The 17919-nt window shown below is 28.3% G+C and overlaps 2 protein-coding genes and 1 long non-coding RNA gene across 10 annotated transcripts; 1 reads left to right on the top strand and 2 right to left on the bottom strand.

Moving 5' to 3' along the window:
* Positions 1-444: 444 nt before the first annotated feature.
* LOC127062207 (STING ER exit protein) lies at positions 445-1853 on the top strand. Its single transcript, XM_050989983.1, has 4 exons — positions 445-1032; positions 1105-1261; positions 1344-1572; positions 1648-1853. The coding sequence occupies exons 1-4, from the start codon at positions 912-914 to the stop codon at positions 1792-1794; spliced, it is 654 nt and encodes a 217-aa protein (XP_050845940.1). The 5' UTR covers positions 445-911; the 3' UTR covers positions 1795-1853.
* LOC127062194 (uncharacterized) lies at positions 1260-12525 on the bottom strand. Of its 7 annotated transcripts, XM_050989952.1 has the most exons (11): positions 11814-12525; positions 10813-11033; positions 10558-10698; positions 6679-10385; positions 6376-6613; positions 6113-6290; positions 5850-6041; positions 5189-5725; positions 4878-5111; positions 4125-4794; positions 3852-4054 (listed from the first exon to the last, which is right to left on the bottom strand). In XM_050989952.1, the coding sequence occupies exons 2-11, from the start codon at positions 11004-11006 to the stop codon at positions 3999-4001; spliced, it is 6147 nt and encodes a 2048-aa protein (XP_050845909.1). In that variant the 5' UTR covers positions 11007-11033; positions 11814-12525; the 3' UTR covers positions 3852-3998. The 7 variants fall into 7 exon arrangements, with proteins under 7 accessions (XP_050845905.1, XP_050845904.1, XP_050845906.1 ...); XM_050989948.1 differs by having other exon boundaries at positions 1260-4794; positions 11452-12522; XM_050989947.1 differs by having other exon boundaries at positions 1260-4794; positions 11814-12522.
* Positions 12526-15521: 2996 nt separating this feature from the next.
* LOC127062210 (uncharacterized) lies at positions 15522-17634 on the bottom strand. Of its 2 annotated transcripts, XR_007781083.1 has the most exons (3): positions 17530-17580; positions 17213-17311; positions 15522-16203 (listed from the first exon to the last, which is right to left on the bottom strand). It is a non-coding gene; the product is annotated as an uncharacterized LOC127062210 (long non-coding RNA). The 2 variants fall into 2 exon arrangements; XR_007781082.1 differs by having other exon boundaries at positions 17213-17634.
* Positions 17635-17919: the final 285 nt, after the last annotated feature.

The raw sequence follows: 17919 nt of genomic DNA, 5'->3' as shown, positions 1-17919 counted from the left end.
ATCACATCTTGACCTAGAAAAGTAAACGTAAAGTATTCAAGTTTAAGCCTAAAACGACGAAATAGATGATTACATAATATCAAATTAATGTTAATAAACCTTAGTCAATCAATTTAATTAATTTTGACGTTTTCGCATTGACTTGTTCTCTTTTAAATAATTACCGCGATAATCTAATGATCGAATTACTTCTTTGTTTGTTAACAATTATATCAAACCCTACTTATCGTCGAATGATATTTTATTACATTATTACCATCCCTTGCTATGTTAATGACTTATAGCTGAAGTTAACAGATCATGAGAATAAATGCTGAAGATTATTACCGACGAGGACGAACCTATATCGATAACGTAGTATTCTTTACGTGAGAATTTATATAATTTATAAAGTACGTTTAATTTATACAGCATTGCTTAAATTTATTACACAAAATTTACAAACAATAAAAACAAATTATAAATAATCTGAACAAAAATTTTGTATTTATCAATTTCATTCTATGTGTTGCCAATTAACAAAAAATAAATTGCAATGACAATTTTAAAAAGAACTAAAATTAGTAGAAGGTTCGTCATTGGTTTGTTTGTTCGCATTATAAAGTTGATACGACATCAATTGCATATTCTTTATCTTATCCCATATAATTTCTAGCTCTAAAAATATCTCATAATTGTTATACTCTTTAGTATAACAATTGATAGCAATATAATTCGAATATGGTAGTATAAATTCAATATAACAGTATAATAGTATAACCTCGAAATAACTGTGATTTCTTCTTCAATAAAAAATTTTCGTATATAGTAATATATACAGTATAAAAATAAATATCGTTATTTATATTGCTGTAAAGTTTTAAAGGTTATCTGAAATTATATTTTTGATAAAAGACCTAATGTGAGACAAAATGCCAAAGGTAGTTTCAAGAAGTATTATATGTTCTGATACCAAAGATCAAGAAGAATATGGTGAAGAAAAACCATTACATATTTATTATTGTTTATGTGGTCAAATGACATTGATTTTAGGTTAGATTATTATAGAATTTTGTTAATATATATCTCTATAAAAGGAACAATTAGAAAACAATTATATTACAGATTGTGCTATTGAAAAATTACCACTAAGAAAAAGAGATGGAGCACGGGTCATTGATGGTAGCAAGCATGCTCATAAAATGACTTGCGAACAAGATGAAATTGTTTATTTGAAACGTCCAGAAGGAATAGAAAAACAATATCGACAAAAATGTAAAAAGTGTGTACCATTTTGATTATTATTATAATTAACATATATAAAGTGTTTTTCTACAATTGCCATAAAAATTACATTTTTACAGATGTGGTCTTTTTCTATATTATAAACATGGCCTTAGCGTGAATATTGTATTTATTGTAAAAGGTGCTGTGATAAAAAGTTCTGGTGAAGGTCCAATGACTGATATATATAATCAAGTAGCAATTGAAAAACCTAAAAAAATAATGGTAACGAAACATACCAAGAATATGGGCAAATTTAGTTCAGTAACTGTATCTACGATAGATGAAGAAGAAGATGAAATCGAAGCTGTAAGTTTAATAAGCTAATACTTGATATATTTTTGCAAATACAATAAAAATTTCTAAATCAAATTGTATTTTTAGAGAGAAGTTGCTGATTCATATGCAAATAATGCACGAATCATAGAAAAGCAACTTGAAAGAAAAGGAATGAATAAAAGAAAAGCTATGCCACCAACTGAAACAAATATTAAACGGACAAGACCAAGAGGAACATTATTAGATGTATAGTTTGTTAACTACTATGTATTCTGAAGTATCATAAAGTATAATGAAGTTTTGTATTCTAATTTGTATTATAGTTTTATATTATAAGTAACATATCTTAAATATATTATTATATATTAAAATGATTTTTCTAATTTATATGTTTCTAAGTTTTAAGTTAGGTAATTTTAAGTTAACTAAAATATTTTAACACTTTTAAATGTTTATTAACATTACGTAAAAGTAATTAATATACAAATGACTAGATATAAACATTGCATAAAAATGTACATTGCAAAATATAGATTAGAATTTAATAAATAAATATATTAACGTACACTATATTAAGGCAAAGCAAGAAGTTTATGTTTTGTAGATGTCAATGAAAATAAAAATTAAATTATTCTCCAATATATCAATCTAGACTATTTTTAATTTGAATAAACTTAAATCTATAATAAAACAGAAGTAATAATTTTCTTAAATAGATCTCTAAATGATCAGAACAGAATTACAATTTTTATATATTTTTTCCATTCTGATCGTTTAGTGTATAAGAAAATAATTGATTATTTGAAAGATAACTTAGATCTCAAAATATCACATATAATATTAAATCAAAACGTATATTTTTCTATTTCGCTATAGTATATCTTCATCAGTCGAAGAAATTAATATGAAACTTAAAAATAGTAAATAAAAATTTGTTTACATATATGACATTTTCTTACTGTTATATATAATAAATGTATTCCTTGTATTCTAAATATTATACAGGTCAAAAATGTATATCAATGAAATAAATATACATATATACTATGGCAATATCTAGTAAGTAAAATTCGATCATAATTTATTTTATTACAGATGTATTGTAGAAATAATCAATAGGCTAGAAAAAATAAAAGATAAACATATGGCTCTATTTGAAAAGGGAATCTTTGCAACTATCTAAAAATATATTATAAGTGACCATATTATATGTATTTTCGATATAGACAGAAAATGTAGTTGCAAATATTTAAAATACATATCTATGTGAAGTAATACATGATTTTTTATCAAGCTTCATCCGATCTTTAAAGATTTTTGTTTATATAGTAGATGCTGAAAAAAAAATTCGAAATATTCAAATTTATTATAAAACTATAAGATCTGCTTATTATCAGCAGTATAGTCCATTACAAAAAAAAAGATTAATTAATTGATGAATTATCTCTGAAAAAAATATTTTATAAATTCACAATCTTTTTCATTCTTTACTTTTTAATTAACCTAAGATATATTTTATCATAAAAATTCGACTGCACCTCTAACAACAAGATGTTATGTATACAGTCCTAATAAAGACATAAATTATACTATATATACATATACATATACATACATACATACATACATACATACATACATACATACATACATACATACATACATACATACAAACATACATACAAACAAACATACATACAAACATACATACATACAAACATACATACATACAAACATACATACATACATCCATCATACATATATATATATATATATATATATATATATATATATATAATACAAATAAATTATGAATAATGAATAGTATAATTTTAAATGATAAACTTATGTCAAAAAGGAATGCGATTAAAATATACATGGACGTATATATATCCCACACGTGTGTGTATGTAGTATAACGTCTGACTGTATGTAGCGATATTTGATATTGTAACAAAATCACATGCTATAAGAACGTTCATATATGTGCATGCGAGCATATACATGTACATATTTCCAGTGTGCATTTATATTGTGCCATAATATGATTTAAATTATCATCTATCTTATATCGAGCATGATTCATTTAATTTATCATGTTCGTAGCTGCGTTATATGACTTTCTATGCGTGTTCATTAATAGGTATGTATCTTGAAAAAGATTACATTTCATACGCACATTTAAGTACTTATCTGAGATGACGCAATGTCCGTTTTTTTAAGTATTGTAGGCTCATCTTTAAGAAACGTGCCTGATCTAGAACCCACTGTAAGTTGTTTGGGAGTCTCTTCGGTATGGCACTTTGTTTTGATCTTTTCATCGTTGACCTTGGAAGATGATTTTTTATTAGTAAGGGCCGGCTTATTTAATCTGTTAATGCCAGATTTAGGGGAAGATTTTCTGCTAGAGTTATCCGATCCTTGTTGAGTAGCGCTATTATCTTTCTTTTCTCTTTTCACGATAGAATTAACCATAGTGGTCGATTGTAAAGCTTGTCGTGCATTTGATATCCTACAAGTAACATTATTTACTGATTTACTTGAAATATCCGGTGTCTTTGCAGCATCTAAAAGATTCCTACGTAGATTAGGTGAACCGTGATAAGCACTTATAGCTGCTGCTCTACTTCTACTGGCCGCGGTTGAATTCTCTAATGATCTTGGTGGCCTACGTGTTACTGTCATTGGATTCTTCTGTTGAATTGGCAATATATTTTTCTTCGTTTTATCATAAATTTGTGTTTTGTTTATACTTTTTCCTAATGTTGGTGATAATTTCTGCAACGTATTAGATTTAGGATTTGCAGTTATTTCTGTCATAAGACTATCCGTAGATATTGACGTATCCATTTTGTTAACATTTTTCTTTACAATCGATGCCTTGTTCTTAGATTCTGCTAATGAATCCACAGACAATCCAATTTCTGTGCTTTTCTGTTTAAAGGATGGTGATTCGGGACGAGTGATACCACAACTTTTACTGATCACATTTTTCTTCTTGTTTGGTCTGGTCATGTTCGATTCTGTCAAACTATCAGACGAAAGAGCTTTCACGTCTTTTTTTACAGGCAGCTTTACTCTTGCTATAGGCTTCTTCTCTGTCACTCGTTTTGTCGCAGGACTAGATGTACGCGATGAGTCTGACGATGAAATTGTGATTTTTCGTCGTTGTATTATCACTTTATCTTGACTTACTGACACATTTTCTTTAGGTACAAATTTGGTTCTTGGTTCTAAATATCTAGATTTTACCTACAAAATTTTATTCATATAATTAATAAATAATATAACATTAAGTATAACAATAATATAACATTAAAAATGTAGATATTTACCTCTATTTTATTGGGCCATGACTTAGGTCGATTTGGTGCATCACTGGTGCTTGGTTTATTATCCTCTTGCATTTTTCGTTCAACGGGATCGCTTTTAGGTTTATTTAAAACTTTTCGCGTTTGCGTCGTTGACATTTGCTTCATTGTTTTATCATTATGTTCCGATATAGCCATTTTCACACGTTTTAGATCTAAATTGCGATTTGCTGAGCAAGCAGACGATGTTTTTGATTCCTTTAATAATAAAAATAAAATTAATTTAATTCCTTTAACGAATACCTTTATAAAGTTTAAAAACGAATAACGAGTACCTTTATAAAGTTCGAATGCCTCGATTGATATCTCGATGTTTCGTGTGGTAGAATAACCAGACATGCTAATTCTTGTATTCTACGGCGAAGTTCCAAATCCATTTTTAACCATGTTGTCGATCTTGCAGCCCTCGCTGCCTCACGAACCAAACATTTTTCAACACGAACTTGAATTTTCTTTAAAAACTCAATAAATAACGGACCCCATTTCATTTTTGTTTGAAAGTTATCTGTTTGCGTGGATGACAACATTTTATGTAATTTTGAATAACTTTTACATGCTTGTTCAGGTGGCAAACGTTCTGCAGCTGATAAAAAGTTATCCTCCAAACGACTTATATTCCATGTTAAATCACGACCAAGTGATTGAAAATTTTCATTATTTAATATAGCTGCAAAATTGTCTGCTAAAAATTTTAGTGATGTTTCTAACAAGTTTGAAACCATTCTGTATACTGGTTCTGCCCAGCGTACATTCGGTAAAGTTGCTAACAGTTTATCACAATCCATCATAGTTTGAAGTACATTATCTGTAGACTAAACAGTGAAATAATAAGATTAAAATGTAACGACATTACAAAAATCTATTAGTTACATTGAAAAGAATAATTATCAAATATATAAATACTAAATATGTATAATATTGTGCTTTTACACATACCATATGTACTATATGCTGTAAATAACACTTTTCCATCAATTCTCTTGGAAGGGTTGCAAATGCTTTGCACGGCCATATTCTTACAAAATGTCTTGTTATCCATCTTAGAGATTTACGATATATTTCATCCAGCCCATAAGCTGCAGCTAATGGCATACACTCCAAAACTCCAACAGCACATACTTGGCAAGGCTAACAATTTTATGCATATTAATACTATATATATATATTAAATTAGGGACATGATAAAACGCGATATTTACTTTATGAAAAAGATGACAATATTTGACTTTCAGAGTATAACCTATAACTTCTTTAAGACCCTCTAGACACAGCATATCAGCTAATGTAGCTAATTCGACAATACTTATACAATCTGGTATATTGCTTTCTCCGCTATATATATGACGTAGTGCAAAATGAACTGCATTATAAGAATATCTGCAAAATATTCTTAACTTTAGTTGCAATATTACATTTTATCAGATATATTACATATAAATATGATATTATAGTGGTAATATACCCTTGCAAAGATATCACATTTCCTGCACTTTCAATCCATCCACCACTAAGAATCGCCGCAAAATATTGACAACGAGAACTTAATATACACTTATGTGCCCTAATTCGTCTTCCAGCTACATCAATTGTAACATCTGGATTAATCTCTTCCAAAAACATTCTTAATAAATCTTCACCCAATCGATTATATGGTTTTCCTCCAGCCAAACTTGATGTTTCTGTTTCTTCTGTACTTCCTTCTATAAAATAATATTTTAATAATGGTTTAGAAAATCAATATATTAGTATATGATGATTTACATACCAGCTCCAGAACGTCCCATGCTGCTTTGCATGCTACTTATGTCACTCTCAGAAATGATACCTTCTGCCTCACCATCTCCAGTTAAATCTTCAAGCGGTGACTTTTGTTTCGACGGTAGTGAAGTACTCATGACAGAAGAAAATACTCGTGAGAGAGTTCTTACTGAATCATTTGTTCTTGACATAACTAATTTACTTTCGATCCAAGATGTTTCTGGAATACTACTACTCATACGATATGTAGCTCTATTTTCCTTGCCAATTAAATATTCTGATGTATGAGAATGTCCTGATGTTTCAGTTAAGTCCGAAAGTCTCACAAATTTAGAACTTGATTTTTTCTTATTCAATTTTAGCTCCTTTACATCATGGCTAACAAGATTTTCATCTGTATTTGATATAGATGTATGATTGTTATAAGTTGTATCTAATTTTTCATACTCTGGGCCTTTTAACTCACATTCTATTTTCTTAATTGTTTCATTTAAAGATTTATGAGTTTCTAATATTTTATTGCCAGTCGAAGGAATAATTGGATGTTTATTAGCTGTAGTTTCCACATCCCTGCTTAATAAATCTGATAATTCATAATCACGATGATCACTATTTGGAGATGGCCCACTGCCACTGCTAATGTCAAATGTTTCACTTTTACGTGTTTGTCCATTAGTACTTCCTGTGCAAGTCTTCCCCCATCCAGACACGTCTGAATACTCGTCCTCATATATTTTTGGATCATCTTCCAACTGCTGCTCTCTATCATTACCTAATTCCTTGTATTGTTGATGTTTGATACTCGCACGTAGTTCCTTATCAATGATTTCTATGTGAGAGTTTGGTGGCGTATCCTTTATATCATATGCCAAACATTCTTCTGTGGATGTATCCATATTATTATTAGAATTACTTTCCAATTCTTGTAAAAAATTTGAATTCTTATGGTTTGTGGATTCACCTCCTGCAGCATCACTAAGAGAATGACTAGAAGAACTTTGCTTTGTTTGCATCTTCTTCAAATCCCTTTGATCTACTGACAAGCTATGCGCGCGTTTGTGTTCTTTTTTTATTATTAATTCCTTAGCAGGTTGTCCATTGCCATTATTACTTTGTGTTTTATCGATATTCCACGAATGACGTTTTAAAACTGATCGTGAAGATGACAACGTTCGTCTTCTTACTATAGGAGAATCAGATTCAATAAACATAAAAACACCTCGTTTTGGTTTTTCTTTTATAGATTTTGTTGAATTTAAATCTTGATCCTCTTGAAGAGTATTAGAGTTTTCACTTGTCACAACTTCGTCAATTTTCGTTTCCATGCGTTTATCAGTAAATGATGATAAATTTCGTTTATGCGTTGTTTTCTGAGCATTTTCAGTTGTTTTTTGTGGATCACCTAAATCAATAAACATAGAGAATATGTTCTTCTTATCACCTTCTTCAACGTTTTTATGATTCGTATCCTCTTTTACAATCTTTTTATTCTTCGGAAAATCATTTTTATTAGATATATCAATATAGAATTCACAATATGCTTTATCAGTTTTATATGACTCTTTTTTGTTTTCCACATTTTCTTTGACTGGTACCTCTTCCCTTGATTCTACATTATTTAAATTGACAAAAAAACCTAAACTGCTATACTTTTCATGGTTGTTAGATCTTACAGAATTCTTAACACATTCAGAAGTAGAAAAGCTTTGTGACATATTTGTTACAGAGTTATCTTTTGCGCTTGATCCTGATTCATTTTTTGTACAATCACTCATATCTACAATCCATGCTGTCATGGAAGAAGACATTCTTGATGGTCTATCTTTAGTATCATCCATAATCACAGAACCACCTGATACAATAGGTGTGGATTCTGTTTTACGTTGTACGATAGGACTATCGATGGGTTTTGTAAAATCTGATGTGCTAACACCACCAGAAATAATAGGAGCAGTTTCATTTCTTTTAGTTTTTCTGATGACATCTATAGATTTAACATTTTCTATATTACAATCTACAGTAACTGGTAAGCTATTGCTACACTTATACGCATTATCATCATCTGCATAACTGTGTGATGCAACTTTATCATTTGTTATATCTACTGCAGGATATAATATATCAGAATTAGTAATACTATTTTGCAGAAGATAATTATTTTCTAATATCTTTTTATCAATTTTATGTTCATAACTGTCTAAAGATAAATATCTTGTATGATACTGCATATTTGTAGTTGCTACTTGAATATCAGAAGTATAATTATTTAATACATCATTAATAGGTACAGCTGTTGAATCTGGTGCCACACTAGAAATCATATCACTATCTACACGGTGTCCTGAATATTGTGGTATGGCACTTTGAAAAACAAGATTGCCTTGTCTACGTTCATATTCTTGCCTTAAAACAGAAAGCTTATCACTTGAATCAAGTTCAAATGTATTTCTTCTTATTAATAATGGTTGCTGTGTATCTCCAGTAAAATTTGTAGTACTTTTTTTAGGATTCTCTAACTCATCATTTGTAATATCCAAGAGTAAGTTCTCATCACTGTTTACATTTATTTTATCTTGACAATTATTGATATTTGTGCTATTATCAGGACAAGGTGAAGCATGTGTACTTTCACCGCTATCTGCTTCTTTAATTTCTACGGCTAATGACTCTTTGTTTGTACCTTTATTCACATCATCTTTGCTGATTAATGTAGAATTAACTTTCGTTATCCTAGCTATGTCAGCAAATGGTTGAAAGTATTTTGTTACTTTCATTTCCGGTTCAAATTCCACAATTTTACTACATTCATTCTGTAAATTTGTTACTTTAAATGGACATGTAAACTTATAGAATTGATCTGCAGTAGTACTTGATAAAGTCTGTGCAAAATCAGCAGAAACAGACATATAAGATCCTGCGTTCCTACCATCTTCTTTAACATTTATATTTAAAATTTCCATTTCATCATTCAGAGAAGATGCATCTATAAAGTAATGATTGCTTGTATTAGAATTATTGCATACTGATGAACTCGTGAAATCAGTCAATTTGTGTTGCATGTTCTCTGCACATGTACTTTCTGCTTGGGAACAATTATCATGCATTTCTTCATCTTCTAACTTCCCTAATACTTTCTCTTTATATTCATCATTTTCTTTTGGAGCAGATTCTGATGTTTCATTTCCTTCACTTCCACAATCTGATTCATAAAATGGATCACCAAGAACTTCATTTTCATACTCTGCAATCTCATCATTATGTAATATTACTTTTTTAGCATTTTCTATTGATGAACCTGATGAATATTCATGTTGGCTATTTATAGAAGAGCTTGTAGCACTGCTATCATTTACAAGATAATCCATTAATGCTATTTTATTTAAATCTTTTGTACGACACGAATCACTATAAGTGGTCAAAGTATTATCATGCTTGAAATCAGTAGTAGATACATTGTCTTCATGATCTGTTTGTGTAATATGAGCTGAATGCGTTGCATTAATAGTTGAAGTATATATTGGTAATTGTGATTCCTCAAAATCTACACCCAAATTTTCTGAAGTTATAGTTTCAAGATGATTGACTGAGTCAGCTTCTACACTAGAATGAGCCATTTCTAATGACATAGGATTTGTATTTATCGCAACATAGCATTTGTCCACCTTCAGATATTGTTCAGTTGTACAACTTGATAGTGACCATATTTTATGTACTCTGTAAAGACAAAAAGATATCAATCAAATTTTTATGACAAAAATATAATTATTGTTTTATAAACAAGAAGTTATTTCATAAAAAGAAAGACATACATAAAAAAGCAACTATAAGAATAAAAATTGCTATGTAAGCTTATAGATTCGAATAAAAAATGATGTACCACTATTACTTAAAAAAAAACCTTTCACTGAAATTTGATCCATTATTGAAGTAAAAAAAACTTCTTATTGGAGGTTTAGTAGCAATATCGTGAATAAATAATATTGATAGCCATTTCTTTTGTAAGAAATCCAAGTTATTGTGCAAATATCTGTAAAATATAATTAACATTTTATAAATGGATAGATTAAAGGTTAATCAATGAATATTGTATTACTGGAAGCATTTATCTTTTCTATATCTACAACAAATAATAAAAAGTTACCTTAAAAAATATTTATATGTTCGATGGATATCTTTATCATAAATTTTATTCCCTTGCTGATTCTGCAATTTCTTAAATTGCAAAGTCAAAAGAAATTCATATATGTTTAAAGTACAGAATGATTGATCTTGCAACCACTGTTGTACTCTTCCTATATTTCCATTTTCCCTGTTGTGTAACTTTTTTGCAGCCATGAGACATATTTATTTATACTTGTTTACCTAAGAATACAAATACATAAGATATACAAATATTAATTCTAATTCACTATAATGTTACTGTATCAATATATATATATATATATATATATATATATATATATATATATATATATATATATATATATATATATATATATATTATATAATTATATGTATTCTATTTTAATGATCTTATAATATCTAAATTAGACTTAATTTATACTTTTGAATACATCTTTTAAAAATATTATGATATATAAAATCATAACTTATTTATTAATTGAAATATTATAAGGAAATAATTAGAATATTATATTCATAGATGTTCTTTATGCACTAATAACTATCTTTTAAATACACGTCAAACAGATACACATCTGCTACACAAGATTAAAAAATAAACAGTCTGATTTTAATATTTTATTTTTTATGTAATTACCTCACATACATATACACACATAATTCATTAATATAATGATTAAGCAAAAAATATTTATTCAAATTACTACGAAGTCGCAACGTATTATGAATTTTATTTATTCCCGGTGTTCGAATTTTTAGAACAGGATCGTAGAATATGGGCACTGCCAATTAATGTCAACTTGTGGCTACTGTCATTGTATAGATAGACATTGAAATGCTATTAAAGTAGAAACAATGCTCACAACTTTTTCTTACAGTTACGAATTTAAGTTCAGAGCTTTTCTATTTAATATCTCACAGCAAAAGAAAAGCATTTTTAAGATAAACTTTGATGCGAATTTCTTAGTAATTTATTGATCGTACGTCATACATACGCACCTCGCATTATTTTGTCTCCCTATGCAATGACAAAAACTACGTCAATTATTTCGGGAACCTTCTATGTCTTTCCTTAAAAGCATATCATGCGTAGAACCGCAAAAACTCTATAAATTCTCTATTTATTCGCTTAATAAATCACCTACTTCTTTGTTATCGTAATACACAACCACAAATTTGTGAAATGACGATCCCTGTTCCAAAAACATTATGCAAGTACTCTGAAGCATCACAAGATGGCGCTTATTCATGACTTTCTCAACTAGCGAATCCTATCCAATGATATTTGTCAAAAATATTTTCTAGCTAATGAGATTGACGATTTAGATATAAACTTCATAATTAATTTCTATTTTGATTCATCAATATTTAGTTTTAAATTAGATAAAACTATCTACTGACGAAAAGAATAATTTGAATCTTAATTTAGTTCCTGGTTGTCACAAAATTTGCTGATTACTTACAAAAATATGATTAATGTATGGATATACAAAAAGTACATATATATTATATATCTTTATACTTATATACATGCCTTCATAATTAGTATATCATAGTTGTACAATTGAAACACTTTTGTTACAATTGAAATATGATCTAAATTAAAGTATATTAAAATATTGATGTATTTCATTTAATTTCATAGTATACAATATTATCGTATTTGTCATCACTTTGAATAGTTATAAATGAAAAAAAAAGGAAACTGCTTCATTATTTGACTGATATCGTGGTAGAGATTTTAATCAATTATTTATTATAACTCCTATTTGTAAGTCTGTTAACATTGTTCCAATATTTGGATGTACGACAACAATTGTTTCTTTCTTTAAATTGCCTTTTAAAAATCTTGATATTTTTCTTGTACACTTAGGAAAATAAAATTCAAAAAGATTATTCATGACAACATTACTTGTTTTTACAACTTCTGAAATATACTCAATCTTTTCATGTAAAATTTCAATTGTCATTTATTTTATATTGATTTACAATCCTATATTGAATATCATAAAATTCTTCATTCATTTTAATATTAATGATTTCAATAGCATCTGCATAGACATATACTTGCAAAATATATCGTTTTGTATTTACCACAACTATATTACATGTAATGCATATAAATAAAATAATTTTTCTTTATACTTATACCGTACAAAAGTGTATCTAATTGTCTAATATCCAATACCATTTTCCTTTCTAAAGTTAATAATAAGGTGTTAAATATAAAATGTAAAGTAACATGGAATGTGAGATAAAAACTGCGAAATATAAAATATATATATATTGGAAAAATTTTATAAAATATAAAGATTCTGTAATTTTATAATCTTATTTAATAGTTTTATATCTCATAATCCATAGTCAATGCAGTAATATTTTTATAATTTTTCTATAGAAGTATATTAGAAGTATATTAGTTCTATAGAAATATATAAATTTAATGAAACATTATAAAGACTTCATAATTTTAATTAAGCATAATATTCCTTCTCTAGATTCTATATGTCCGTAGTTAATATTTCATTAAAAGGAACTTTGTTCTTGATATTGCAGACAATTGAATTTAATAAGATTATAAGATCATCTATAATTGCATCCTCCATATTTTTCCTTAAATCATCTGCAATTGCTTACAATTAAATAAGTAATAAAATTGATATACTTTTCAAAATAAATAATTTGTAAAAATTACAAACCTAATAGATACTAGAATACATTTTCTATAAGTTTCCATTTTTGTAAAATAAAAGAAAAGAATCTCTCTTGATCTTTTTCGTTTAAATTTTGCATTAAATAAATAAAATTTTTTCCCCCATCTTCTATGCATAATAATAATTTATTATTAAAATTTTTAAATTAATTATTCTAATATTTTTTATTAGTATTTAATAAAATAGTAGAAAATTAAATATCGTTAAGGCTGTTCATCATATCGGTTTTATAATAGTTTACAATAACTCGAGGCGTAATTCTTGGCTGATTTTAATAAATAAGGTCTCATTTTAAAAATGAATTTTTAACGAGATTTAAAAAGAAATTTAAACGAGATTTTTAAACAAGAATACGACTTTCTTGAATTTTTGAAAAAGCATTATTTTTATGCATAAACTATTATCGAAGAAATATCACATACAATTTTTTTAAAAAATTGGATAAAATCATTTTCTTGTTTAAATCTTCACTTTAAAAATGAGCCTTTGAAATGTTTTTTATCAAAATTAATCAAGAATTATGCCTAGATTTATTGTTGGCTTTAAACACTATTTTTAACATTTTTTGATATTTTTCGTGAAAGGTGAGTATTATACAATGATGCCCCGTGAAATTTGCGATGAAAGAGAAAAAGCGCCTAACTTCACTACTGCTTTTCATTTTTACATTTGAATGGTGTGTTTTTTTTTCATTGAAATAGATGAATTGTCTGGTTTTGTGTACGTAAAATAATGCACAAATTTTCTAATTTATTCCAAACATAAGAAAAAATATTTTACCATGCTTATATGTAGAAACTGTAGTAATTCACTTAGGAAGTTTAATAAGTTTTGAACAAATGGTAAAAATAAGGAAATGCGTCTACAGTCGTTCATATTAATAGATGTGTTTGTGATATTAAATTTTAGAAAAATGTGTAATTTTTTTTATATTTTATATACTAGAGATATAAATCTTATAAGCAATTAATAGAATCTAGATTTGTTATTCAGGAATCGTGCGTACAAGGCTGGATGATTCCATCAATCTTTTTTTTATTGTATTTTTATTTTATACTGTGTATTTTGTAATCATTTTTATCGATAAGTTTATAATCATTGTTTAATTTCCTTTTTCAGCAATCGGATAATAAAGTTTTAGTGAATCAATTCCATTGTTATTGTTCCTGATTTAAAAAATTTGACTTTTTTAATTGTAACAATGTATCTTACAGTTCTTTCTCATTCTGTTGTTATATTAAGAAGTATTTATCTCCTTTTGATAGAAGCAATGAATAAATATTTATTTAACACATTTATAAAAATTTTGCGATTGAAATATTGTTTATTTATTATTTTATTTTAAAATTATTTTTGTACAGTTATTTTTTATATAGTTTTAACTCACGCTGTAATAGGAGAAGCTAGCAATTTGAGACAATAAGCTAGCGTGTGCATAAGAAAGATGTATTTGAATTAATACTTAAGAAAATACTTATTTAATTTCATATTATCGATTAATAAAACTTCTAATGGCTATTAGATTTTATATGATATACTACTTTTTAATTATAAATAAAAATTAAGAAATTACTGTACACGCACAAACACACAGACACATACACATACACATACATATTCACATAATATATACAAAGTGACACGTTGCGTATGTGTGTTCAAAGTGCTCGCTCACTACGCGCAATCAATTAACACTCTTTTGAATTCGAGTGTTGCTAAAGATCGTAACGAAGCACCGTCATCCTGCTAATTCAGATAATTGGTATATATTTTCTAACGTAGAACACTTTCCAATATTCTAACCAATTCTCAAATAAATAATTATTAATCGATATTGTTAACGAGTCATGACAAAGTCAAAAATAAGAAATATCCAAATGGAAAATAATTATATGCGCACATATAGTTTTTTTCCATGCAACTTTTTTTATATTCTTGAATTTTGTTTCTATAGATATCGAATTGTAATGATTAATTTTAATAGATTGGACTAACCAGGTATCCGTTTGCACAGCCTTTAAGATTGTATATCATATTTTTAATGTCGCAATATTTCCGGTGGGCTTTTGCGAGACCACTTGCATCTTTGCATTATCTTGAGAGATTTTGCGAGACCTTGTTTGAATCTTGATGTCATTCTGAGCGTTGTAGCGAGACTTCTTACGTTTCTACGTCATCCAAAGAGTTTTCTCGAGGCTACTTTGCGTCTTTGCATTATCTTGAGGGATTTTGCGAGACCATTTGAATCTTGATATCATCCTGAGTGTTGTTTGCGAGACCACTTGCATTTTTATGTCATCCAATGGAATGCAAGGACACTTGGGTTTTTAGATGGACACTTGTGTTTTTGAATTATTTTGTGAGATTCTGCGAAACCATTTGCATTTTAGTGTTATTTTAAGACTCTTTCGAGACCACTTGCGTTTTTGCGTCATCCGATGAGTTTTTGCGTCCTCCCAAGAGTTTTTGAGAGATCACTTGCGTGTGTGCATTATATTGTGGGATTTTGCAAGATCGTTTGCACCTTCGCATTATTTCAAGAGTTTTTGTGAGACCTTTTGCGGAATCCTCCTTATCCTAATGAGGTCAGTAATCACATGTCGACGATGATTGTGGACCCCTCTTCGGTACACAGCCGCTTCTTTGCTTCGCTGCTTTTCAAGGGCATTTCCTACCTGCGACGCAAGAAAAGTTTATGCACCAAAAAACATCATCCCATTATTTTAACTGTATAATTAAAGAAATCAACATAGTAATCTGGACTATGTCACAGGATAAAAACGTCCCCGTTCTTAAAAACCTAACATCGAATCTCTTATCTTATGTAAGTAATTAATTCTTTCTCTTTTTTCAACAAGAGTAGAAATTTTTACGTAAATCTTCGTTTCGAATCGAATAAACTAGCAGTAATAATATATCGAAATCAGTAAATACAACAATTCGAACGACGATTCGATGTTATCTGGCTACTACATATCCTTGGCTACGAATTATTTCATATTTTATAAATATTTAAAAAATAAAAAAAATTAAAAATATAAGACTATTATATATTTTGCGAATTATCCTAGCCTGCGGACAATCAATGGACTCAAAGAATTCATTGACACATTAATGTGCACATTAAACAGGCACACTTACTCGAATGTCCCAGCAGACATTCCTTCAAATCGATAAAATACTAACTCTTCCCACTTCGGTGTGTAAAAAATAATCGAAATTAGAAAACTATGAAATTTATAACACAACTTTATATATGTATATATCCATATAATAAATTAAATATTATAGAAATAATTATGGGAAATCGCGGAAATACGAAGAGTTAATACACTTAATATACTTAATTGTCGAACATATTCAAAAGTCTTTATCAATTCGAAAGATATGCAAAGACTTTCGAACCATTTGATAATGATATATCACGCGATACGAAATGTTCAAATATGGAAAAAGACATATACGTTGGAAGATATTAAAATTTGCTGAAATTTTGCATAATATCAGGAGATGGTACTTTCCAATCTTGAGTGGAAATTTTACCATCTGGTCCTACCTGTTTAAAATTAACTATATAATCTCACAAAAAAATGTATGCTACCTGCCTGCCTATAATCTATATTTAGAAAATAGCAAAATTTAAAAATCATTCCAACACAAATGCTCTACGATTATGTCACATACCGCCAGGAAGCCTATACTAAAGAGTATGTTCCAGGGCACCTCCGATACCCTAGCTCAAACGCGTATGGTTCTGAACTAATAAGGAGTATGTACCAATTGCTGTAATCGACTGTCAAGATTAATGATTATCGCGTAAATGACTAAACCAAAAAATACTAGTACATACTAGTATACCAACATACTAGTAATATACGAGTATTTCAATATTTTCATAAAATGTGGCAATCCACTATATAAAACGATATTAATAATAATATATTAGGTATGTATGGTATGTAATTATTTAAAAGTTATCGCGAAACGATGTACTATTTTACCATCTAACACGAGCACACAAGTGAAAAGTACATCGTGCCCAATCACTAACGCAATGTCAGCCGCGAATAAGGGAGAACTTAAAACTAAATCCATACTGACATTTCCTCACCCAACGGGCAACATCTGGGCACACGCATAGATGATAACGCAGAAAGCATGGGGAGAAGGAACGGGAATTAGTTTATTAGAAGTTAAAAATCCTGATCTAAAAATTGATTAGCTTATTAACTGGGGCGTACGAACTATGACTCTACAAGTCCCTTTGCTCTTTCATTAGTAATGACTCTATTGGATTTTTTTTTAAAAACCATGACTCTATTGAGACTTTTCTTGTATGAACGAAATAGATTGAATATTTAATTAATTTTTCATGCAATAATAATTTACGC

This window comes from Vespula vulgaris, chromosome 3, assembly GCF_905475345.1.
Source record: "Vespula vulgaris chromosome 3, iyVesVulg1.1, whole genome shotgun sequence".
NCBI classification, from domain to species: Eukaryota; Metazoa; Arthropoda; class Insecta; order Hymenoptera; family Vespidae; genus Vespula; species Vespula vulgaris.
The sequence above is the reverse complement of the archived record's forward strand: the minus strand, read 5'-3'. Positions and strand labels throughout refer to the sequence as shown.

What these genes read in the sequence shown, in the direction of transcription:
- LOC127062207 (XM_050989983.1), top strand. Translation starts at nt 912, where the DNA reads ATGCCAAAGGTAGTTTCAAGAAGTATTATATGTTCTGATACCAAAGAT. An exon ending in TCAAATGACATTGATTTTAG is followed by an intron (nt 1,033 to 1,104) that starts GTTAGATTATTA and finishes ATTATATTACAG; the next exon opens with ATTGTGCTATTGAAAAATTA. An exon ending in TATCGACAAAAATGTAAAAA is followed by an intron (nt 1,262 to 1,343) that starts GTGTGTACCATT and finishes ACATTTTTACAG; the next exon opens with ATGTGGTCTTTTTCTATATT.
- LOC127062194 (XM_050989948.1), bottom strand. Translation starts at nt 11,006, where the DNA reads ATGGCTGCAAAAAAGTTACACAACAGGGAAAATGGAAATATAGGAAGA. An exon ending in AATGTGATATCTTTGCAAGG is followed by an intron (nt 6,291 to 6,375) that starts GTATATTACCAC and finishes AATATTTTGCAG; the next exon opens with ATATTCTTATAATGCAGTTC. An exon ending in GGCATTCGAACTTTATAAAG is followed by an intron (nt 5,112 to 5,188) that starts GTACTCGTTATT and finishes TTATTATTAAAG; the next exon opens with GAATCAAAAACATCGTCTGC.